The following is a 25,129-nucleotide window of genomic DNA, read 5'->3' on the forward strand; positions in this document are numbered from 1 at the left end:
ACCCATATCAAGGAATTTGGCTGCAACCCCTTCCAACACGTCCCCAAATTAGCAAGGTGGTAAGATAGTTCCTTCTAATTGGCCTCAGTCAATAGAGGAGGACCTTTAAAGAGTGTATTTATAGTTATCATTAAAAACTCAGCATAAAAAAAAACTCATCCTGAGTCTTGGTAAGGTTTTGACTCACCTCATCTCCTAATATTCGTGACATGTGAATAACTTGAAAATGTAGGTCATTCAAAAGAAAACACTCTTTAGCAATGGTTAGACTATCACTTCATATAAAGTGTAAATCATTCTTCCGTAGCATAGCAGTGCCAGAAATAGCATCCCTTGACCTCAGTGACCTATCTTCCCAAGGTTTCCCCCTCTTCCACATAGTTTCACATCAAAGACTTTAAGTATATCTTCTTACTTCAATTGAAAATCTAATGAGGTAAAGCATTTTTTCCAGTTGTTTAACAGAACTCTTCATTCAGTGTTCAGTATGCATCCCATATACTTAGACATTGACTAAAAATGTATTTCAGTAATTCAATTCAATTCAAATAATAATTATGGAGCAGCCACAATGTCCCGAGTATCCATTCTGCCAAGTATTGGGAAAACAAAGGTTTTTTTTAAAAAAAATCACAGTGAGTTCATCGTCTAATGGGAGAGAAAAACATCCAAATGTAGCAGTACAGTATATTAAGTGTTTTAAGAGATAAATGTATTAAGTCCTATGAAAGCACTTATGAGGGGCTTGGTTATCTCTACCTTGTGAAATCTCAAAGACCTCACAAAGGATGGATGAGTAGGATTTCACCAGGAGGAAAAGTAAAGGGGGCAGGACACATTCTAAGTGGTTAAAAAATATATACACATAAACACACACACACACACATATATATGACATCTGCAAAAAACAGAAAAGAAGAAAAATAAGTAATTTAGGGAAATATGGCTGTAGTGTAGATGAGTACAGATGAGACAGAAAAATTATGCTGGAATTAAATTATGAAGATCCTGTACACCACATGCAGAAGTTTGGACTATATCTCAAAGAACATGATGGAGAGCCTTTGGAGATTTGTGCAGGAAGATGACAATCAGATGTAAGTTTCAGTAAGGTTACTCTGATGGCAATGTAGAAGATGAGTGTGGGAGAGAATAGAGGTGATAGGGAGACCAGTTAGAAAACTATTTCAATAATCCAGATAAGAGATATGGTATCTCCTCTGCAAATGAGGGAATAAAAAGTTCTCCGCTCAAAGGAAGATCCACGCATAGAGAGTAGGGCTTTAAGAGTATAGTAGAAGCTTGGAGCACCCCATTGGTGAATTGGAAACTGAGCTAACCAAGCACTAATAAGAGGTCTGCCAAGTAGCCCTGAAAGACCTGAAGTCAGAAAAAAACAAATTTAGAATGGTGTGAATCAGCATGGTTATACAGTGTTCTCTAACAATGCTCAGTGGCTCAGGGAGAGGCTGAGACTAATACTTCAGAGGTGACATGGTTCACCATGATGACAAGCTCAAATCTGTGATGTTTTTGGGTTTGACAGCAAGAATCCAACACAGAAGGCACTTATTTCAAAACAAGTCTTTGATATCCCTCTTTTGTGCTTGCAACTGGAAGGGGGAAAAATAAAAATAAAGAAAGTTGGGAACACGTTGCCACTGTGTTAAGTCAGCTGTCTAACGGCAAGAGGAAAACACACATTGATATAGGAAACAAATCTCATTCATAGTAATAGGATTTATTACGTTTTGGTTTTTTAGTGAAATATAGTCAATGAACTTGAATTATGAGGAAGTGAAAATTCAAGATGTTTTAACTTGCTACCTTCATTCTACACCGAATCTCTTCATTTAACTCATTTTAGTCAAGCCTACAACATCATTAACTGGTCAGTCTTTGAATAAAATAATTTTCAATATGATCTCAAGGGCATTCTGAGTAAAATGAATGAGTTTTATGTATTTGCCCTTTTAGTTTTACTGTTGTCTTAGGAGAACTCCTTATATCTTTCCTTTATACCTGTCTGTTGAAGCGAAAGACATTTTAGTGATTTATCTTTTCTGTAAAGGTATGCTGTGTAGTCTGGACTTAAAAGGCAATCTGTAAAGCCAGCCATGCCTATAAATCTTAATCTTTCACTCTTTTCTCACATATTGCCCCCTAGATCTATAATTTTTAATTCAGGTTAAAATTTAGCAAAATGTTTCCTTTCAGATACTTTTTCTGTATATGTATTAGGTCTATGTAAAAGAAATTAAACATTTTAGGTTTTATTACAGCAGGCCGGGGTCAACATTAATATGCTCCCTCAAGTAAAGCAAAAACCTGGGTCTGGTCTTTCATTTATACCAATTTAACTTTTATTCATAAAAATTGTTATTAGTGTATTTTCCCATTTTAACTAATTGGTGTCCGAAAATCATGTACCATGATATGTATAAATAATGAAACAATTCCACCACTTGAGTCAAAACTTTCTTAGTATTTTAAATTTTGGCATGATTCCTTTTATAACTAATTGGTACCAAGTTAATGTTGGGATATTAAGAAAATTACTTCCCAAGAGTTAAGTCTTGAGACCAATTTGAAAAGTATTTCATGTGGTAGCCATGTTAATCAACAAAGTTATTATTTCAGTTTTTCCTTCCATATTCTTAGAAACACTTTATCTTCTTAGAAACACTACAAATCTTTCTGCATTGTTTTTTGGTATTAGCTAAAGGACCCTCATTTATTTCTTTATTTTATTATTGGAGGGGTGTGTAGAAAAGCAACAGATTTAGGAGTAAAATTGGGAACTGCCAGTAGTCTTACCAGTTCCTACTCATGGATGCCAAATCTAATGTAATGTGGGTTAATGTGTGTTCTCTTATAAAATATTACTTCCTATCACCTCTTACCAATCTGAAGAGTTGATTCATGTGACCTGAAAGGAATGATTAAAGGATGCAACAATCACACTTAATCTGTTTCCAACTTCTAATTTCAAATTTGCAGTATGCGTTTTAGTATAACAAGAATTTGTTACCTAGTAAACTAGTGAAATTCTCATGTTTTCCACATCTTTTTTCAGGACATTGCCTGTGAAAGCACTTTAAAAAGTGCAAAGTAAAATGCAAATGTTAGTATTTTAATAGTCAATATTATTACTGAGCTACCAGGCTAAATTGGTTTGTCTTCAGAATGTTTACACAAAGCTGAAGAAGAGTAAAAGTTGTTCAATGCTATTTCCTAGGAATACTAATTAGATTATATGGTATTTGGCAAAAACACCAATGCCTCCATTAAACTCCTATAACTCCTGTTAATTTAAGAAAACCAAATTCAGAACTAGCTTTTAACCCACATGTTCTGACTTTTGATTTGACATTTTAGTATTATGTTGATGTGAGTATCTGTAACCCACCTTTCTTAGCAGATTGCCATGGCAACTCCAGAGGTACGGGTACCAGTTCACTGGAGCTGCTGGCTTTGTCGATGCTAAATACAGAAGCTGCATTTGATTTCAGCTTGCCTGTTTCTATAGGGAGCAATGTACCACAGTTCTTTCCACTTACCAGGCTGAGTTTTTCATCACCATGGAGACCAGATCTGCCCACACAGCTAAGATCTGAAACCATTCCTAGTATGGCTAAAACTAAGGCCTTGGGAACCAAGGCCTTCTATAATTAAAGTGTATTGTATTGTTAAAGAAGAGTTTCTGCCTCTGCTTTTGAAGTATTTATTGATCTTCCACAAAGAGAAAACAGGCTTTCTGATAGTATGCTAAAGATTTACAGTAAGGAGAAAGAAAATGTCATCATGACATTTTCCTTGGTCAGGTTCTGGTTTTGTGTGTATTTATGGTGTGTACTCTGCATAGTCAATTGCTATGGAATAATGTTTCGTTTCAAATTATGCGATAGTATTCCTAAGTATTAGTAAACACATTTAATATACATATGGTAGTCTTAAAAAAGCTGCTTTTAATTTCATTTTGGGATTTGCTAAATTTGTTTCTACATCCAGTATTGGTGTCTTTTAGAGTATTTCTGCACTTGCTCACAATAAAATCAGTATGAGAAAAGTTATTCTAGAACCTTTGTCATAACTACATGAACTTAACAAGAAAGGACTGATGTAATTTATCACCATAAATCCAGTTATAGCACATCCAGGTATATCTGATACATTATCTATGGAAGATCATATAGACCAGGATAACTGTTTTTGTAGCCTGTTCTTTTATTTTATTATTTATTTTAATATTATACCAGCATCACAAAAGGGGCCAAAGTTTCAGAGTTCTTTGATGATCACATTTGTTACTGAAATACTAATTACTCCATAGCTGCTATAGCTGCTATTGTTTTGTCCCTCTCCCCCGCAAAAATGGCCCTAGTCAAAGGAATGGTGAGGAAGAGTTAAGTGGAACTTGGGAATCCCAGATTCACCCCTTGATTTGCACATCCCTACAAAGTGACTTAGGATGGCATCTAGAGTTTGATGAAAACATGGTCCTTGTTTAAATATAGTGAATATACTAAACAGGAATTCCAAAAAAGCCTGACCTTGATGAAATATGGAATTTTCCTTTTTTTTTTTTTTTCATATAGTGACCCTATAGGACGGAGTAGAACTGCCCCACAGGGTTCCCAAGGGGCGGCTGGTGGATTCAAACTGCCAACCTTTTGGTTGGCACCCATAGCTCTTAACCACTGCGCCACTAGGGCTCCTGTTTACAATAGGACATAAATTTATTAATTGGATTTTTGTTTTCTTTGGTAGCAGGAAGTTAGCAATTCATTACTATATTGAATACAAATTAGCTTGTACAATACAGAACCTTCTGACATTTCCAACATTTGAATTTTGCAAAAGGAGCTGTCACCCTAAAGAAATCCTTGTACAATTCTAGTTTTCTGTAATTACACTGGCTAGTGTAAAATTCAACATGTGACGCTAAATGTTAAACACAGATATAGTTGGAAACCTTTTTCAGTAGCTATAAAGTCATTTGTATTTTTCCGTAAGAACATTGAGAGTCAGCACATCTCTAATTATTTAGTAAATTTACTTTCTTTAAAAGCCAGTGCCATACAATGTTCTCAGGAGGGAAAAATGAAACTCATATATAATAGGGCTTTTTAAAAAAGTGTATTCTTAATACATTCTTAGATTCACTAGCTTTTCATCCTAAATGCAAAATGAGTTTGCTGGTGCAAAATTTAATAACCAGTAATTTCCAAGACAGCCAGGATTGAGTATGAATACTCATTGCTCCTGAGTTTTTAATCAAGATGGACATTTATACTAATTAGTTTACACCCATGCACTATTTCTTACAAAAATGATTTTATAGTGACTTTTACCAATTTTTTTCTTGTCATGTACACAGTACATTTTGAACACATAAAAATATAATAATTCATTAAAATGTGCAAATGACTTTAACAATGGGGATTTATGAGAATAGTCTATGATGTAATTATCATAGGTTGGAAAATATAAGATAATATGAGAACATCATTGACTAAGATGAGAGATTAGATTTATAACAGATTTGAGATAAAGAAAAATATTAATTCTGATAAATGTTGCGATACAGTTTTAGATTCTTACAAATGTCTCTTAAATTTTCTTCTTACCTTCCTTGGTGCTTGCTTTTGTGGGGAAGGTATTTTCAGTTGTCCTTATTGCTAAGAAATTCAATTGGCAGTGCCCCTAAAGCAGCTCCTTCTTGCCAGAGTTGTTAATGAGCAAATGATTCCAAATGTCAGACTGCTATGCCAAGGAGGTTAGTAATAAGGCATTAACATTTAGAAGTTATTGAAGGAGAAAAATCAGTATTGCAATTTTTATAACATTGCAAGCTCAGTCACAAAAGAAGCAATCAGAAGAGGTCCATTTCAAGCTTCTATGAACAATGTTACAGCATGAGGGGAAATAACGTCTTTAAATTTTTAGCATAAGAATCACTTTTTACTCTACTCACAACCCACACATACCTGTTCACTCCTGTTGAAGAGAATTTAGTATTTCGCCCACTTTTGTAGATCAACACCTCTTTTTTCTCCTTTTTCAGCCTCGAGGGATGATAGAATACCGGAGCTAATACTGAATGATATTCTTAAAAAATAAATAAAGTTAATCCTCTAAAATCAAGATGACAGTACCTTGAGGATAGTATCCGAATTTAATATGACAAAAAGAATAGGGTCGACTTATCGGGGAAAAGCTTGTAAAGATTTATGTTACTGTTAACTTGCAAAATATACATAAATCTACATTTATTTTAGATAAAATTTTCAAGAATTAGGAAGTTACGCCATTGATTGTCTGCTTCCTAAAGGACAATTTGCGTAGCATCAAACTTAACTGATGAGAGTTCAAGTTAGCTGATCAACAACTTGTCAAAAAGATACAGGGGACAAGTCCCTTTGTTTACTTTGAGTTGGTTCTGATGGAGTAACCATACTAAATGTATTTTCACAGCCTCAACTCCCCAGGTACAGATACCTTCACCTGTTATTCCACCAGAAACCGTGTTGTCCTCTTCCTGAATGTCCAGTTTGGAGAATTAAAGTCAAGTGTGATGGGTAAATTAAATAGCTTGGGTAATGAAAGTATAGTCAGTGTTCTGAAGACATTTTTACCGTCCAATCAGATAGGTGGATCAAAGGTTCAGATAAGATTGGAACTGCTTATCAGAGTACTTCTCGGTATGAAAGAATGTTCTAGTTGAGTTGGAAGGACCGAAGGAAGACTCATTGAAAGAAATAGGCAAGAAAACAAGTTAGATGTGTTTGGTACAATTTACATTTTCATTTTAGCCTAGCAGACATATTCACAGATGAAGTGTTGTGTCATGTCTGATTCGTTTGTTAACCAGGTCAGCAATTCTCATTATTGAGCTACTTCATACCAATTATCATCCAGACTCAATATGATACATGCAGTCCCCGGGTTACGAACGAAATCCATTCCTAACTATGTCTTTAAGTCAAATTTGTAGGTAAGTCAGAACAGGTGCATACAGTTCTTATTTAGCTTTACTTTAGTGCAAGAAAAGGCTCAAAGACTTTTCAATGATTTAAAAGCTGCAGGTGCAGCAAGTGAAGGTGATCATCATGATGAAGAATTTTTGTTGCAAGTAGGGAGTAGGGGTTAGTTCAAAAGTTTCACAAAGTGAGGGCAAATTTGCATAACATTAAAGGGCAAGTACGAGTTATCCGTTAAGTCTGAAGTTCGTAACCTGGGACTGCTGTATATCTGATTACATCCTTTTAATATAAACATGTAAGGTGTCGGTGGTTATTTTGTGCCGATTCTGACCCAGTGACCCTATAGGACAGAGCAGAACTGCCCCTTAGGGTTTCCTAGGCTGTGATCTTTACAGAAGCAGACTGACACATCTTTCACCCATGGAGCGGCTGGTGGGTTCAAACCACTGACCTTTGGTTAGCAGCCAAGTGCTTAACCACTTGCACTGCTAGGGCTCCTAAGGTGGTGGTAAACCAAACCAAACCAAACCAAACCAAACCCGTTGCTGTCGAGTCGATTCTGATTCATAGTGACCTTATAGTACATAGTAGAACTGCCCCATAGGGTTTCCAAGGAATGGCTGATGGATTTGAATTGCCGACCTTTTGGTTGGCAAGCCAAGCTCTTAACCACTGCACCACCAGGGCTCTGGTGGTGGTAGAGGTTGAAAATGCTCATAAATTAAAAAATTGCATTGTTTATCTCTAAAGTATTTGAGGATTCAAAAAAAAATCTACTATTTCCTATACTGGCTTCATGTCTCAGACTTCAGCTCTGTTACCTCTGTAGCTATTTCAACTGGAAAAGAGAGCTTTAAGGAGGTCATTTTAAAATAAGTAATTGTTAATCATAGGTTACAAGAACAACCCAATCTCTATACCTGCCAATAGGCTGCCATCCATCCACACTGCTGAAGAAAAGTTTACCAGGAATGGTTATATTTTTACTAAAGTTGTCTCACTGGAGCTTAATATAATTCTTTTATTAATAATCCCAGAATAACATTATTTACTGAAATATTCTAAAATATGGTTGAATTAGGATGGAGGGGTTTAAAAGCTGATTTAAATGTTTTTAAGGCCTATTGTAAGCATCAGAAATCAGTTGTTCAACATTTTATATGTTGTTAGTGGCCATCAAGTCGGCCACCGACTTGTTGGAACCCCATGTACAACGGGATCAAACTGTTTTGATCCATAGGGTTTTCACTGGCTGATTTTTGGCAGGAGATCACCAAGCCTTTCTTCCTAGTCTGTCTTAGTTTGGAAGCTTCACTGAAACCTGTTCAGCATCATAGCTACACACAAGCTTCCACTGACAAGTGGTGGCTTCGCTTGAGTGCATTGGCCAGGAAACAAACCTGAACTACCTCTGCCCTCACATTTTAATTCTCTTCTTTAAATGTGCCCTAAATTTCAAACAGTTTTATTTTTTATTTATTCCAAAATATATTAATTAAAATTAATATATGCATATAATATATACTATATAGGGTTGCTATGAATCAGAGTCCACTTGATGGCAATGGGTTTGATATGGTATTAGTGTAATTATATAATATATATAAGTAAAATAGGGCTATATTTCATTGACATATACAATTTTAAGACAGAAATGGGGAAGGAGTTATACAACTATACCATGAACTCTTTGAGCTCAGACTATCATCTTTGTATATTTATCCTTAACGTTTGATATAGTATATATAAAAACCAAACCTGTTGCCATCCAGTCAATTCCAACTCATAGAAATCCTATAGGACAGAGTAGAACTGCCCGATAGGGTTTGCAAGGAGTGGCTGGGGGATTCGAACTACTGACCTTTTGGTTAGCAGCCGAGCTCGTAACCAGTATGCCACCAGGGCCCCATAGTATATATACTTATTAAAAAAAACAAACCTATTACCATGGAGTCAATTTCTACTCATGAGGCCCTGTGTGCTCCATAGGGTTTTCTTGGCTGTAATCTTTACGGAAACAGATTGCCAGGATTTTCCTCCCCAGCACTGCTGGGTGGGTCCAAACCGCCAACCTTTAGGTTAGCAGTCAAGTACAAACCATTTGTACCACCCAGGGACCCTATATATACCCATACCCACTGCTGTCGATTCCAACTCAGAGCGACCCTATAGGACAGAGTAGAACTGCCTCATAAGGTTTCTAAGGAGCAACTGGTGGATTTGAACTGCCAACCTCTTGGTTAGCAGCCAAGCTCTTAACCACTGCGCCACCAGGGCTCCATATACCCAAAGGCAGCCATTATATCCTTATTGAACAATATGTGTCTATAAAAATGAATTCTTCCCATTTTCCATTTTAAAATCTGAACGGTGGCATTTGTGATGGCAATATAACATGGCAAAATTCCATAGTACATTTTTCTGAAACATCTAGAGACACTTCATTGAAAATAAACTGGTAGCAAATTGAATTAACATATTATGTGCTTGTGTGACTGTTGAATATAAAAGACCTTTTCAATGGTTGCTAATATATAAGCTTCATGTAAAGGGTACTTTAACCAAAAAAAAAAAACAAACAAACCTGTTGCCTTCAAGTTGATTCCGACTTATAGTGACCCTATAGGACAGAGTAGAATTCACCCATAGGGTTTCCAAGGAGCAGCTGGTGGATTCAAACTGCCACCCTTTTGGTTAGTAGCCAAGCTCTTAACTACTGAGCCACCAGCAGGGCTCCCAAGGGTACTTTAGGTCTGCCTTTATTTCAGATAGTGGTTTTTAAGGCACATAGAAAAAGCCAGAGTTTGTGGTATACTCACGGATAACTAACTCATAAGTGCACTCTAAGGTCATAGTATAACAGTAGGTACATTAAAATGAAATACTTCTTTCATAAGGAAATACTCTGTATCCTGTGAATTATACACAAAAGTTGGAATTGTGATTTGGCAATTTAGAGAAACATTCTAATTATCTGGACAATATTTATTTCCTTATATTTTCTGCTCATGGCTAGCTTTATCAAATATTTTACTTTACTTGAAATTGCTAATTAAAGAGCTCCATAAGTGCTCTAAGTATAAATACAAACTATATTACTTTTTTTTTTACTATTTATCACTTTATTTTGAAAAAAAATACTTTATCATGAAAATTTTACTCCTCATTCATAAAATGAAAATAAAGATTTTCTAATTCATTCCCCTGTGGTATTAAATTAAAAATAAGCAATTTTTTTTTAAACCTGATATCTTGTCTATTTGAATTCAACCTTCTATGTGAAAATGTTGTTGTTGTGTGCTGTCAAGTTGATTCTGACTCATAGCAACCGTATAGGACAGAGTAGAACTGCCCTATAGGGTTTCCAAGGAGCAGCTGGTGGATTCTAACTGCTGACCTGTTGGTTAGCAGCCAAACTCTTAACCATTACGCCACCAGCGCTCCAAATAGCCCCCCAAAATTTGGAAAGAGAATACTCAAGCCACAATGAACAAGTCTCTGTTTTGGTCCTAACATTCTGAACCAAGTATGAACCCACTCTTTCCAATACTTAACACTGAGAAAAGTAATTATCACCAGCCAACACTTGTTGACTATGCAAAGGTGTTCAACTGTGTGGATCATAGCAAATTGTGGATGGCATTGCAAAGAATGGGAGTTCCAGAACACTTGATTGTGCTCATGCAGAACCTGTACATGGACCAGGAGGCAGTCATTCAAACAGAATGAGGGGATACTGCGTGGTTTAGAATCAGGAAAGGTGTGCATCAGTGTTGTATCCTTTCAGTGTACTTATTCAGTCTGTATGCTGAGCAAATAATCTGAGAAACTGGACTATATGAAGAAGAACGTGGCATCAGGTTTGGAGGAAGACTCATTAACAACCTGCGATATGCAGATGACACAGCCTTGCTTGCTGAAAGCAAAGAGGACTTGAGGCACTTGCTGATGAAGATCAAAGACTACAGCCTTCAGTACAGGTTGCATCTCAACATAAAGAAAATCTTCACAACTAGACCAATAAGCAGCATCATGATAAAAGGAGAAAATATTAAAGATGTCAAGGATTTCATTTTACTTGGATCCACGGTCAATGCCCATGGAAGCAGCAGTCAGGAGATCAGATGACATATTGCATTGAGCAAATCTGCTGCAGAAGACCTCTTTCAAGTGTTAAAAAGCAAAGATGACACCTTGAGGACTAAGGTGCACCTGACGCAAACCATGGTGTTTTCAGTCGCCTCATATGTATACTAAAGCTTGACAACGAATAAGGAAGATCGAAGAAGAATTGATAACTTTGAATTATGGAGTTGGCGAAGAATATTGAATATGCCATGGACTGCAAGAAGAACAAAGAAATCTGTCTTGGAAGAAGTACAGCCAGAATGTTCCTTAGAAGCGAGGATGGGGAGACTTTGTCTCATGTCTTTGGACATGTTATTAGGAGGGACCAGTCCCTGGAGAAGGACGTCATGCTTGGTAAAGTAGAGGGTCAGCGAAAGAGAGGAAGACCCTCAACGAGATGGATTGACACAGTGGCTGCAATGATGGGCTCAAGCATAACAACAATTGTGAGCATGGCGCAGGACGGGGCAGTACTTCCTTCTGTTGTACATGGGGTTGCTATGAGTAGGAACCGACTCGACAGCACCTAACAACAACATCAACTCATAGTTTTAGCTATCCCTTTATGTTTTTCAAAAAGAAGAACTTAAATCTGAATGCATTCATTTAGAAGAAGGGGAGGCTGCAGATAATCATATTAAACAGAAGAACTTTTTTTAAAGCACAGAACAATTCTACTCTTGCAAGCTACTCATGCATGTGTTACTGTTGATAGGCTTGGACGTCTGCTATTGGTAACCTTTGTTATCTGCAAGCAGCTTATGGCAAGTAGTTAGTGGCTTAAATTTGCCCTGAAGTTCACTGATAATGGAACTGAGTAAATCTAACTCTCCTAGAATTCAGACATAAGAATCTTAGAAATTGCTCTTCCCATTTAGACATTTATTTCCATTTTCAAGTATTTTCTTCTCTTTCATTCATTAAGGAAAAGATTTTTTTTCTCCTGTTGTGTATTCAAACTTAATCGTTCTCTTGCAGATGTTTGCACCTCCATCATTACCCACATGTATAATCTTATTCTCAGGCATTCCTCTCAGGTATACTATTGGAAACCTGATGACATTTCTAAAACTCATCTTTCCAGAATTTATATTTCTGCTTACTATTTGAGTGGTCCTTAGTGGGAAAATTTTAAAATTTATAAAACAGAAAGGGAAAGAGACAATCTCCATCAAATACCCTAGGTGGAATTAACTTGTTTCTCAAAGAACTTGCATGAGACCTGGATCCAAAGTGGAATAAGTCATCCTGTCCATGACTCAGCATGGCAGGACATCTAGATTCACCACTCAGATCTCGAGGGGTTATTAAGTGACAGGGAAATAGGTCTGTTCTTGTTTCCGTGATGAGTAGAAGCTCAATAAATATTTGTTAATTAATATGCCAAACAAACTTTATTAGTTTTCTTTGCAGTAGCATAGGTATGTTGCTGTTGTATCAAAATGTAATTGGTTAAAAGCTTAGTAAATAGTTAAGTTTATTTTAATAACAGGAGTAGGGAGTGTTTTTATAGTTAAGAGGTTGGCCAAAAGAAAACAAAACGAGCTATATAGTCTAAGTTTTTGCTGCTTTTTTTTTTTTTTTTTTTGTTAAGGAATATACAATTTCCACTTACCCTTTTTAAAACCAGGAATAAAATTAATCTATCACTATAATAAATAATTTTAACTGGTTTGAATATTTGCCTGCTTGAGAGGGGATAAATGAAGTTTTCCGCTACAAAGGACAATGGTAGAAGTAAGGAATTGGACGCTAAGAGACAGAGAGAGAGAGCCCAACACAAACACACAGAGAGAGAGAGAGAGAGAGAGAAGCAGAAAGGGACTGGCAAAAAGTTAAAGACACACAAACATGAGATTTACAGAAGAAGTCAAGATAGCCTTTCATGGAACAGTATCTTATGATGTGGGTTTGTTTTTGTTTTTTAGAGATTTAATATAGATTACCCATATACTATCAGCCCTTCTGTGCCCTTGCCCCTAACCCACCTGACTCACCAATGCTATTCATACTTTAGATTCAGAATACACACACCAAGGCATTCATAGTTTATTCACTGAGATTGAGTCTGGAAGTATCTTAGTTGGTGTTCTGTTTGCCTCAAAAATAAATAGGAACTATTTAATGCCACATAAAAGTATAGCTTTAAAGAATTTATTCAAGCAGTTTGCCAAGGCCTCCTTTATTTTGCCATAATCTCACTACACCAAGATTTTACCATCAGATTCCTCAGCAAAAAACCTTGAAATTGTTTGAATTGTGTGGTACAATGTTATAATGGTGGTGGGACTAAAAATAAAATGCTATGCGACGTCCCCAACTAAAGAGCTTCTGATTTCCAAACTACCTGTGTATGCTGTACAAAAACTGAGTTTAACTCCAGCCAGCCCTCTCTACTGTGTGGTGTTGTTAGCTGCCATCGAGTCGGCTCCTGGCTCATGGCGACCCCATGTGTTACAGAGTAGAACTGCCCCGTAGGGTTTTCTTGGCTGTAATCTTTATGGAGCAGATTGCCAGGCCTCTCTTCTGCGGAGCCATTGGGTGAGTTGGAACGGCCATCCTTTCTGTTAGCAGCTGATCATAAACTGCCTGTGCCACTCAGGCTACTCCCCACCGTGTAACCCACCCCATTGTGACTGGCCTAAAGCAGTAGTTCTCAAACTTAAGTGGGCACAAAAATCACCTGGGAAGCTTGCTTAAAGTGCAGATTCCTGAGTGCCATGCACAGAAATTCTGATTAAGCAGATTAGAGGTAGGGCCCAGAAACCTGTTTTTAACAAGTTTTAATACCCCCACTCCCAAGATTCTGTAGCCGGTGATACTAAGCACTACTAGTTCAAGGACACCCTGCCTAGGGAGTTATCTTCTCTTATGCTAATATTGCACAGACTGGTAACTAGCTGTAGCCCTTTTGAAAAAACAATTCTTACCCACCATCCTCCTTTACTCTGGCAATGTGCTAACTGAGTGGGTGTTACTGGTCTCTTGGAGTAGAATTCAGCAAGTCTATAGAAACAGTGGGAGTTCCTGGATGGTGCAAATGGTTATCATGCTCAGCTGCTAACCCATAGGTTAGAGGCTTGAGTCTACCCAGAGGTGCCTTGGAAGAAAGTTCTGGCGATATTCTCCCGAAAGATCACAACCGTCGAAAACCCTATGGAGCATAGTTCTACTCTGACACACATAGGGTCACCATGAGTCAAAGTTAAATCAATTGCAGCTGGTTTGGTTTGGTTTTTTTATTTTTTTTGTTTTCGGAAACAATGCTGTAAATGTAACTAAGTGTAACATTTTACCAGGATAATATAATTACCAGGGCTCTACTTTAGGCTTACCATCACCGGTTGCCCTCAAATCGATTCAGACTCATGGTGACCCATGTGTGTCAGAGTAGAACTGTGCTCCATAGGATTTTCAATGGCTGATTTTTCAAAAGTTTAGTATGGGTTCAGTGGGCGTTAGGGAATACGCTAGAAGTTAAACCACTCATGTAATGTTGTTTCTAAGGGAAAACGAAGGTTGTATTCAAAACAACTTACACAATTTTTTCATTGCATTGATAAATCAGAAATGACCTGATGCCTAAGGTTAGATTGCCTCTGATTTTGCTGTTTGGAATTCCAGGACCTTATAAAACGAAGTGATAGAAGCCAGAGCTAGCATTCCGGTATTATAATATTCTAAAAAATGAGGTATTCTCCTTTGTTTCGTTTGACTTCCATACAAAGATTACTTAGTTCCTAGTCCATTTTCTGCAAAAGGAGACTAATGTGATAAACAAAAATTAGTTCTGCTCATTTCTGAACTATGCTGCATCCTGTTTTCTAGATACCAGTGTTACAGGCAGAGAGAGCCCTGGTGGCATAGTGTTTAAGAGCTTGGCTGCTAACCAAAAGGTCGGCAGTTCAAATCCCCCAGCCACTCCTTGGAAACCCTATCGGGCAGTTCTCCTCTGTCCTATAGGTTCGCTATGAGTCGGAATCGACTCAATGGCAACGGGTTTGGTTGTTTTTGTTTTGTAGTGTTATGGACGATATAGGCCCCTCCTCATTTTCTAAGGGAGGTAGTAAGGAACAACATACTTTCTCTGTTCCTTCTCCCACTTTGTTCCTTCTTCTTGATAAACTCAAAAGATACTACCGGATGTTGCAGATAAAAATCTACCCTAGGCTAGACATCTAAAAAGAAAAACTTGCCAATTTGTGCCGGCTGAAAATACTGGGACTTCTCGAAATCCAAAATAAAGTAAACTAATAGAAACTATAGTTTATTTTATCCAAATTGTTCTTAGTTGCTCACGTCATTCAGAAACTTGAGGCTCTTCTACTGTCTTAACTCCTTGACATGCGGCTTGTGCTCAGGTATAAAGTCACTCTTTCATCATGTTTATTATAGCTTTTCGTTTTTCTTCCCTTGGTTGTTGTTCGGCATGTGGCCTCCTCATTGGAGAGATACTAACTGGGCTATTGTGCTGTCTCACTGATTAGGACGTGGTAGCATATATATTGGAGTAGTTCAAGAAAAGGTAGAAGGTAGAGCAGAAAATTTCTTTTTGATTGATGAATTTGAGGAAAGATCTTGTCTAGCAATAGTTTAATTTTATTGAAAGCCTGATCATTTTACATGTGTATAGGCAATACTTTTAACTTAAACTTTTCTAATTAAAATTATAGATGTACATATAGAAGTACAGAGGTGAGAATACATTTATCTGCACTGTATATTATTTTGTATAAGACTGGCATTTCCAAATAGTCGAGCTGAAAGCAAAAAGTGTCCAATTTATGGCCAAGTAGACTTGCATGCCAATAGAAAGACATTATGGTATTAAAACCATATGCAATTCTAGCCACATTTTTCTATTTTCTCTTCATGGGTATTGCATGATGGTACTTCTAATACAAATACTAATATGCTTTTGGAAATAATGGCACTCGCAGGTCTTTCATCATATTGTATCACTGCTTTATCATATTAGGCTAATACACTGCGAGAGTTGGTAGAACCTCTCCATGCCAAATCGGATCCACTTCTGTTGGCACTGAACCCATTGGACTCACAGATTGATAAGCTAATGTTTAGAGAATTTAGATCGGAGAGAGTCGGCACGGCGCAGACTCAACATCAACCTCTTGCAAGCAACTAAAATGGCCTCGTCCTTGCTGTTTATAAGAGAAAACAGACTTTTTAAAAAGTTTAGATCATCAAGTTTTTTGGATTTGGGGCCTCCCTGAAGGGATATTGAGAGGGGCAGGCCACTCTTAAGAAGAATGCGCGCTTTCTACACTGGGACTAGCCTAAGATCAAAGCCAATCAAGATGGAGCAGAGTAAGAGAAAACTGCAGTTCTGTCGGGGGAAGAGAAAGGGGAAGGGGCTTGACGGGAAGGGCTCTGTGTGGTGACACCTCAGTTGTGTTCTCCTGACTCCAGGAAAAGAGAGGGATCAGCTCTAATAACTAGAAAATCCGGGCTGTTTAACGGACTCTTTGGTGGCCTCTTTAAGGCAAAGCAGAGGAAGCAAATTCTGTATAAGTGTATTTTGCATTTTTAAAAGTTGACATGCTGTATTGTACTAAATTAAGTGTAAGCTATTAAGGCAAGGTATACCCAACCTTCTCTGCAATTTATTATGTTTATTCTATTATAAAGTGTATTCAGGTGCAACACAGAGACTGCTTTTGGTGACAATAATGAAAATTCCTCATTCCAAGCTTTATTAGATTCCTCAGATAAATCCTAATTTTCTCCTGATTTCTTGGCACTTGTATATCAATGGTGTTGCCTCATAGGACAGGCATGAGCTATTCTTTTCTGTAAAGTATTCATAATCTATAGGCTGTGGTTTTCATTTTTGAAAAAAAAATATTTTGTCTGGATGTCTTTCAAACTAGCTTCAGATATTATTTAAGACTATGTAACCGGGTCCCCTATGGCTCAATATTGGTTTATTTTTCTTCTGTAGTGGATGTGAAATTTCCTTTATTTAGTTGGATAAGATACACTGTAATACTTTCAATGCTAATTAATTGATATTTCATACTGTGCAATGGACAGATAATTTAAAATTGTATTTCGAAATGTTTTTTTCTTCCTGTCGCCGCAGTGTGTGGTATTGCATAATGTGAATACCTGTAAAAAAATACAAATCACTTAAAAATAAAAATATGACCAATTGGTATCACATCTTTTTAGACAGCTAAATAATTTGCTTAGTATGCTTGATCGTAAATATCTTTCTAAAGAGAAGTGATCTTTGCTTCTTTCTCACAAATGGAATTTGTGTTGTGAATAAAATCACATTGATCTGCCTTATGATTGCCTCTGTGCTCTAACCATTCTCATGTGTGTTTTCCATATATAAAAAAAAATTATGGCTCTGGTATGTAGAAATCCATCAAAAAGCATTTTATTGGCATTTAATATTAATGGAAATGTCTTGGGTCATTCTCCCTGTTTAAGTCAGAGTAAAATTTTATGATCTAAAGAATTTTTGTTTTTTCTCATTAAGGAATATGGTGACTACACATTAATTTTCAGTTGTAATCATCTCTTAGCTTTGGTTCTAAACTGTCCCTTTATAAATTCCTGCCTAAGAGCCAGGTACCTTGACCTCCATGGCTCTGCTAGTTAAAGTTTCTAAATCCTGTGGGTAAATCTAGAATCTGTCATTTATGTTTGTGATTGTCCTTCAAAGAACCTTCCCTTCTTTAGGTCAATAAATCAACACCCGGAGCACCAAGTTTTTGCCATCTGAAATACTCATCATAAAAACTACTGTTGTACCCTGAAAATTCAAACACTGTCATGGATTCATTTCATTAAATCACATAATTTGGTGGAAATTACAAGCTTAGAGAATGAAGTGTAGAATAAACTTCAGCTCTGTCTCTTCCCTCCCACCTTTGTGGAAGTAGGCTTTACTGTCCTGAGGAAAGGGATTTACAGACACTCGTATGGGCCATACTTGAGTATTTGAAGCACATTGTCATTTTGACAAGGATGGGCTTTAAATGTGCTTTTTAAAAAACACACTTAGCAGTGTTAGTAGATCCACTCAAACTATCCTTTTCAAAGAAGTGTTTTGTTTTTACTAAAATTGATTTTTTTCATCAGAGAAATTATCATCCGGTAGAAATGCTTGGGTATTGTTATCTTGCCTAAAAGATAGTAAACAAATTACTTCTTTTAAAATCTTATGCTTATTTCTGGTATACAAAGCTGCCCTCTGCCTAGTTTTACAATGCTAGGCATAGCTAGTTGACTTATATAAAAGCATGAATTAAGAGCTAGTATTTAATTATAAAACAATTCCAATCACAGTGTAAATGCCTGAATACTTAATAATCTTTAGCACAAAACCTACAAAGACATTAAATCCATTAAAAGTATAATTGCCACCTGACATATAAATAAGTTGTTAATTACAACGTGATAATAAGTTAGTAATCATAGAAAATATTCCTGTGGCCTCAGTGCAAGTGTTAATTGCCCTTCGTGACAAGAATAGTGTTCCACATACTTGATATCATTAGCCTGGAAACCTTAAAGCACTCTGCTGTTGTCCAAGAACAAATGTCTCTCAAATTTGACTGGTGACTAATACTACTTTGTGCAGCCTTCTCTACCACTTGTTGTTTAACCTTCCAAACCTTCTGTGTTCCTTACACAGCTGTGTTGTGGAAGGAAAAACTGTTTCCACGAGGACATCATTGTCCAATTTTAAAAAGAGCACAGTTTCCTTCCAGCACATGTCCCAGAACTGATTATCCATTGTTAGTTTGGTTTTTCAAGAACCCAATTGGTTTACTCATTTTTTTGGTATTGTTTTCTTTTCGTTTTTACTCTCCTTCAACATTGTCATTGCAGGGGTGGGGACACGGGAAGGAAACCAGAGCAAACGTTTAGATTGTCAAATTTTTATTCCTCTCTCCTTATTTTGCACCAAAGAAACATGAAGGATATTACACATGAGACTGTCATGATAATTACACAGTCACCTGATATGGAACTCTTTTTGGTGTGTTTCATGTAAAAAGTAGAGGAAAAAACCATCACTCCCTTTAAACCTGTTGGGTGCATGAAGTGTTGCGCCAGGTAGAAGAATGGGAAAGCCACAGTCTAGATCTCTGAAGGAAGGTACATATGGGCCCAGGGAAGTGCAGGAAGAAAAAACATTGCAATTTCTCTTCAGGTTTTATATCTCATACTTTTGAAGTTCTTTTCTGTGTATGTTTTATAACATGCATATCTATTAATATATAGTAATATGTGTATGTAAGCTAACAACAACAGAGGTGTTTTAACTGGCAAGAGTGCACAATCAAAAAAGTTTGGAAAACACTGAGCCTGAATGTAAGGAAATACATCAACCAAAGACCTTGTGATATTTGAGAAGTGCATTGTCATCTGCTTATGAGCAATTTGCATCAAAATTCCAATAGACTATTATTTTTCCTTAGCTAACCTTTTCTTTGAGCTTTTCTTGATCACTTACTACCTGGAGGTCATACACACCCTGAAAGAACCAAACAATGAGCAGTTGTGATGCTTACCATACTGTTAGATTCACAATGTTTCATAGTGTAGATAGGGTATAAATGAGACAATAAAGAGAATTTTCTTCTTTCACCCCTGCCAAGTATGACACAAACAGAAACCACCCTCCTTGGCATGGAATACAAGTTAATTCATCAATAATTTAATTGTAATCCTCAAATCTATTAGTCAATCAAATTTTATACAGGAAAGGGGACTTTGTATGTTTGCTTTGCTTTCATAAAATTGGAATTGAAAAAGTAGGCAATCTGACGCAGGACTAATTTACATATTGTAAACATAAATATAATTTGGGGGAAAATTTATTCCAGAATAGGCCCATGTTTTTCTGAATAAATCAGGTACAAATTAAAATTTTTTCTGAATAAATCAAATGCAAATGAAAAAACTCATTGTAGCAGTGATACACTTCCTCATTAGGAATCACAGAAGACTCCTACATGTGCCCTGTGATTTGAATGTGGTCCTCTATACTTTGCCAACTTCCCAAAACCATCCATTCAAGTTGCAAAAAGCCTGGTTTTAGGCCAAGTGTTTCAGTGACTGAACGGGCACATGGAGAGAAAGTCAGTTGGGGAGCAGACCTCACCAAGTACTTGCTTCCTCTTCCCAAGCGAGCCTCAAGGGCAAGCCTCTTCTGAAAGAAGAAAAGCAAGGGTTTTCAAAAGAGAGAAGCCAGAAAAGATGTGAAAAGGAGACAAAGAAGAAGAGGGCAAGAGAAGAAAATAAAGGTGCTTTCATATTTTCAGTTGCAACAGTAACCCAAATTGACTTAATTGGTATTCATCTGAGAAAAATCAAGAAAACCGATTGAAAATTATAAGAGAAAATAAAGGTCTGTTTTTGTCTTGAATGTTGAGTTTTGTGTTGGGTTTTGACTGTTGAACACAGTGAATCAGATTTATAATGTGATTGCCGCTCACCACCCCCCTCCTTTGAAAATAAAAAGACTCTTTGTCTAGTCTTAAAATGTTCAGTAACTGGTGGCATTTTGTGATAGCCTGGCATCCCAACCCCTCATCCTTACTCATTCCACTACTGTGTCTTGTGCAGTGTTACACATGTGTCTGATGTGTAGGAGATGGGAGTTTACTTATCTCTGATAGAAGACACACTCTTCCATTACTGTACGTGGAGATGTTTGTTTTTCCATCTCATTGTGATTCCTTGTTCAAATGTGCTGCCCAGAGATAAACCTATACTCAATTCTTCTTACAGCTGTCAAACCAGATTCTTTGTATAATTATGTTGTCTTTTGTTGAAGGCTTTTTTTCCCCCTTAACAGCAAGAAGTTAAAAAAAAAAAAAAAAAACTTTTCCATTTCTGTTTATTTAATAGCTATGTGTCATTTTTTTATACTAAATCTTTACTTATCCTTCTTAAAGTAAACCTATACTGAAATTTTATAAAAATTGATCATCTGTCCCACTATTCTACAAACGTTAAGAATTGGGGAAAAAGAAAACTGGGTCAAATTGTTTTTTAAACAAAGTATATACTTCCTACAGTGTTAGGTAATATGGAGAAAGGTTATCTTAAAATAAAAATTTACTATGTAAAAAGACTTCTGCCTCCCTTAAATCCTAAAACTATAATCTGAATCCCTTTTTCCTTCACCTTCTTTCTGGAACTGAAAAAGTAATAATACATCTGATACCTTAACTACTATAATTCACATCTCTTAGGCCTCCCATTTCTATCTCACCCTCTACTCTATGAAATTACATGTAGCTTTAGATAAGGTCTTGCCATGAGACAAAAAGATCGATGATTACTAAATAATTCCCTGGAGTCCTTTCCCTAGCCCATGATTTTATGAAATGGAATTTATGCTGTTCAAATGTGTCCTTGTTTTTACAACTCCATTTTGTTACTCTAATTGACATGATTTTGTGCCTTCTTCACTCCGAACCATTCCTGTCTTTCTTGCTTCAGTCTTGCTCTTAACTCACAAAGCAGCTCCTCCTTGTTACAATTTTCATCCACCCATTCCTTAAAATCCTGTAGGTGTTGCAAACATTTGAGGATGAGCCAGCAGAGAATTTAAAAACTTATTTTAAGGGATTTGAATCTCTGTATTTTTAGATTATAGTTCAAAGTTATGCTCTGGTTAGGAAGTTAAAATTCATTATAGAGGACTTAGCACACTTAGTGATAGCACGTGCTGACGATGACAAGGGATTTTCTAATGGACGGACTCAATAATCATACTTAACCGTTCGTTGCTAACCTTGGCAGCAGAGCCAAGAGTTGAATTTGAAATTTAAATGAAGCTACTTTTCAATCCTAAAGGTGTTCCCTCCCAGTTAAGGTACTGTATGTTTATGAACGTTTTTTTCAGGCAGTTTTAGGTACCCTCTTAAAAATATTTTATATGCTACATTTTAAGGAAGTCTCACATTAACACTTACTGGTAAATAGACAGTTCAAATGATTACTGAAAAAAAATGGCAGTATAGAATTCTTGTTAAAATCATGGATTCTGGAGCCAGGCTGTCCAGCTGGAATTCTAGCCCCACCACTTACTAGATGTGACCTTGGGTAAGGTATTCACCTGCTATAAGATGAAGATAAAATATATCTACTCTTAGTACTGTTGTGAGGATTAAATGAAATAATGGATGTTAAGCATTTAACCCACTGCCTGGCACATATAAATGTCAACTACTGTTATTATCAATTGTTGTTGGGTGCTATCGAGTCGATTCCAACTCATAGCAACCCCATATGACAGAGTAGAACTGCCCCATAGGGTTTCCTTGGCTGTAGTCTTTACAGGAGCAGATCACCACGTCTTTTCTCCCACGGAGTGGCTGGTGGGTTCTAACTGCTGACCTTTTGGTTAGCAGCCGAGCACTTAACTGTTGTGCCACCAGGGCTCCTATTAGGGCTTCTTTTTATGAAACTATGTCAGAAAACCTAAAGTAATCACATGGACCATGGTGGAATGAACAACATTCCATATTTGCTCCTTGAGCAATATAATTAGTATCCCTCTAATATGACACTTTGGCTGTCTATGAAAGGAAACATGATATAGCCCTACTCCAATCTACCACTCCAAGCAAAAGCCTAGTTCATATATGCTTATCATTGTTGAAAAAGATATGACACCAGTATTCAGGCAATTAACAAGCAAAATGGGAGTTTGATTTGTTCAGCTAGATCTAAGATCCTTTCCTGAACAAGTCTTCATTTTGTTTTGTTTTCTCAAAATTATTTAAGTAGATTATTTCCTTCCCAGGTCTTAGAAATGCTAAGTAGCTTCTCTTAGTATGTGCCAGATTTTTTCATAAATTTGCACATCAGCATATTACCATATTTCATTTAATTAAAGCATTATTATTGATGACAATTTGTGATCATTTAGTATATTTACTGTGTGCCAGGCATTAGTATGACAGTCACATGAAACCTAATATCCTCTATGGCACACTATTGGAATATTTTTATAATCAAATATGCTCCAATGAATGCCACTACATCTTATAATATAAAACGCAGTTCATTCGGTACTGCTAAACCAGGAGAGCTCTATGAATCAGCACTTCTATGCTTATGAGTATGATGACAAGGGATTCATTAAAGTTTTTAAATACTAAATTATGTGCAGGATTGTTTCTGTGTTGTGTACCTTTTGTACTCTTAATTCTTTGAACTAAATGGACTCATGTACGGTGATTTGCTATCAAGAGGCTATTTGGTTAGTCAAAACATCCTTTGAGCATTCTAAAACAATTGGCTGCCCGTAGCTGATTTTACCCAATATAACTAGCGGCTGTGGTTTTTTGATGGTTGTTTTTTTTAAATACAACAGAGTGTTTCCCAGTCATTCATTATCCTGTTTTTCAGGTGGTTTTGTTTTTCGGTTGTTTTTTGTTTTTTTTTTCTTTAGTAGATTTTTGAAGCATCAAATAACTGTTTATTACATTGGATTCATTTTTATCTCTTTTTGGACATTGCAGGTGAAAGTAGGGAAGAAAAGTTAGGAGACTCATTGCAAGATCTATATAGGGCATTGGAGCAAGCCAGTCTGTCACCACTGGGAGAACATCGCATTTCAACCAAGCTGGAATACAAGCTGTCATTTATAAAGAGATGTAATGATCCTGTAATGAATGAAAAACTACACAGGCTGAGAATTCTCAAAAGCACTTTAAAGGTAAGGAATAAAATGGAAGGAGAAATTCCTTGAAGAGATTCATTCTTGAACTCAGAGTAGATTACCAGATAGTCTAGATGAAGAAATACAAAATGGAGAGGGGGATGGGAAGAGAGAAACAGGAAGAGCCTGAAGCTGGGCTTTCCTATATCATAATAAATATATTGGTAAAGAGGAAATCATCTTAACTTTGCTTTCAAGTCCCTAAGTGCTGACTAAATGTTCTATGACTTAGTTCTAGGAGAAAACAGGATGTAATTAATTTTTTTCCCCAAAAACGCAAAAAAAGGCTGGTGTTATTCCTCAGTCTTTCATTCTCCTAAGATAAATATACCGTGTAGTATAATTATCAGAGTCATTAAAAGAACACATCATGCATGCAGAATGCAGTAGTGGGTGCTAAAAGGGTTCAAGATATTTTGTGAATATATTTCCTGCATGAATGACTGCATTTGGAGTGAAGCCACTGTGATTCATGTTCCATGTAGAAATTTTATAATTGTTCTGTTTAAACTATCAGTTCCCAACTCACATGATACTTTCTTATTATCCATTTTCTAAGAGTGATCTCTTATAAATGTATGCTTACCTTCCCCCACCTTCCCCCGCCCCTGTCACCTTATTATATGCCACCACCAGATAGGGAAGGAGGTGGCGATGAGAGAGGAGTCCCTGTTGCCATCTAATCGATTCCAACTCATAGTAACCCTATAGAACAGAGTAGAACTCCTCCATAGGGTTTCCAAGGAGCAGCTGGAGGATTTGAACTGCCGACCTTTTTGTTAGCAGCCATAACTCTTAACCACTAAGTGAGTTCCCCTCACCATGTGTGTATGGGAGGAGGGGATGATTGGAAAAAGCAGCAGCCACACTCAATACTTCTGTCTCAGGTCCAAATACTTTGAATTGATAAACACTTGCATTCTTATTCCCAGGACCATACAATTCTTAAGGTATTTTAAATGATAGCTGATTGATTTTTTGATATCTCTCCTGATTTTGGCTGACTTACAGTCTTTTTGTTGTTGTTGGTTTTCTTTTTCCCATACAAAAATTTATACATACACTGTTATGTGACTCTAATTGCTCTCCCCACACTGTGACAGCACACTCCTCCTTTCCACCCTTGATTCACCATGTCCATTCAACCAGCTCCTAACCCTCTCTGCCTTCCCATCTCACCTCCGGACAGAAGCTGCCCATTTAGTCTCTTGTGTCTACTTGAGCTAAGAGGCACACACCTCACGAGTATCTCTTTATGTCCCACAGTCCAGTCCAATCCCTGTCTGAAGAGTTG

At 36.8% G+C, this 25,129-nt stretch overlaps 1 protein-coding gene across 5 annotated transcripts in view; it reads left to right on the top strand.

Annotated features, from left to right (window-relative positions):
• The window catches only part of CNKSR2 (connector enhancer of kinase suppressor of Ras 2), a 281,133-nt gene that overhangs the window by 254,300 nt on the left and 1,704 nt on the right, over positions 1-25,129 (top strand). For 4 of the 5 annotated variants that reach the window (XM_004382841.1, XM_004382842.1, XM_023737286.1 and 1 more), the window contains one exon: positions 23,636-23,832. In XM_004382841.1, coding sequence (XP_004382898.1) covers positions 23,636-23,832 — 197 coding nt within the window. Of the gene's footprint in view, positions 1-16,092; positions 16,438-23,635; positions 23,833-25,129 lie in introns of those variants that run through there. The other variant, XM_004382843.1, reaches the window with a different exon arrangement.

This window comes from Trichechus manatus, unplaced genomic scaffold, assembly GCF_000243295.1.
Source record: "Trichechus manatus latirostris isolate Lorelei unplaced genomic scaffold, TriManLat1.0 scaffold00100, whole genome shotgun sequence".
NCBI classification, from domain to species: domain Eukaryota; kingdom Metazoa; phylum Chordata; class Mammalia; order Sirenia; family Trichechidae; genus Trichechus; species Trichechus manatus.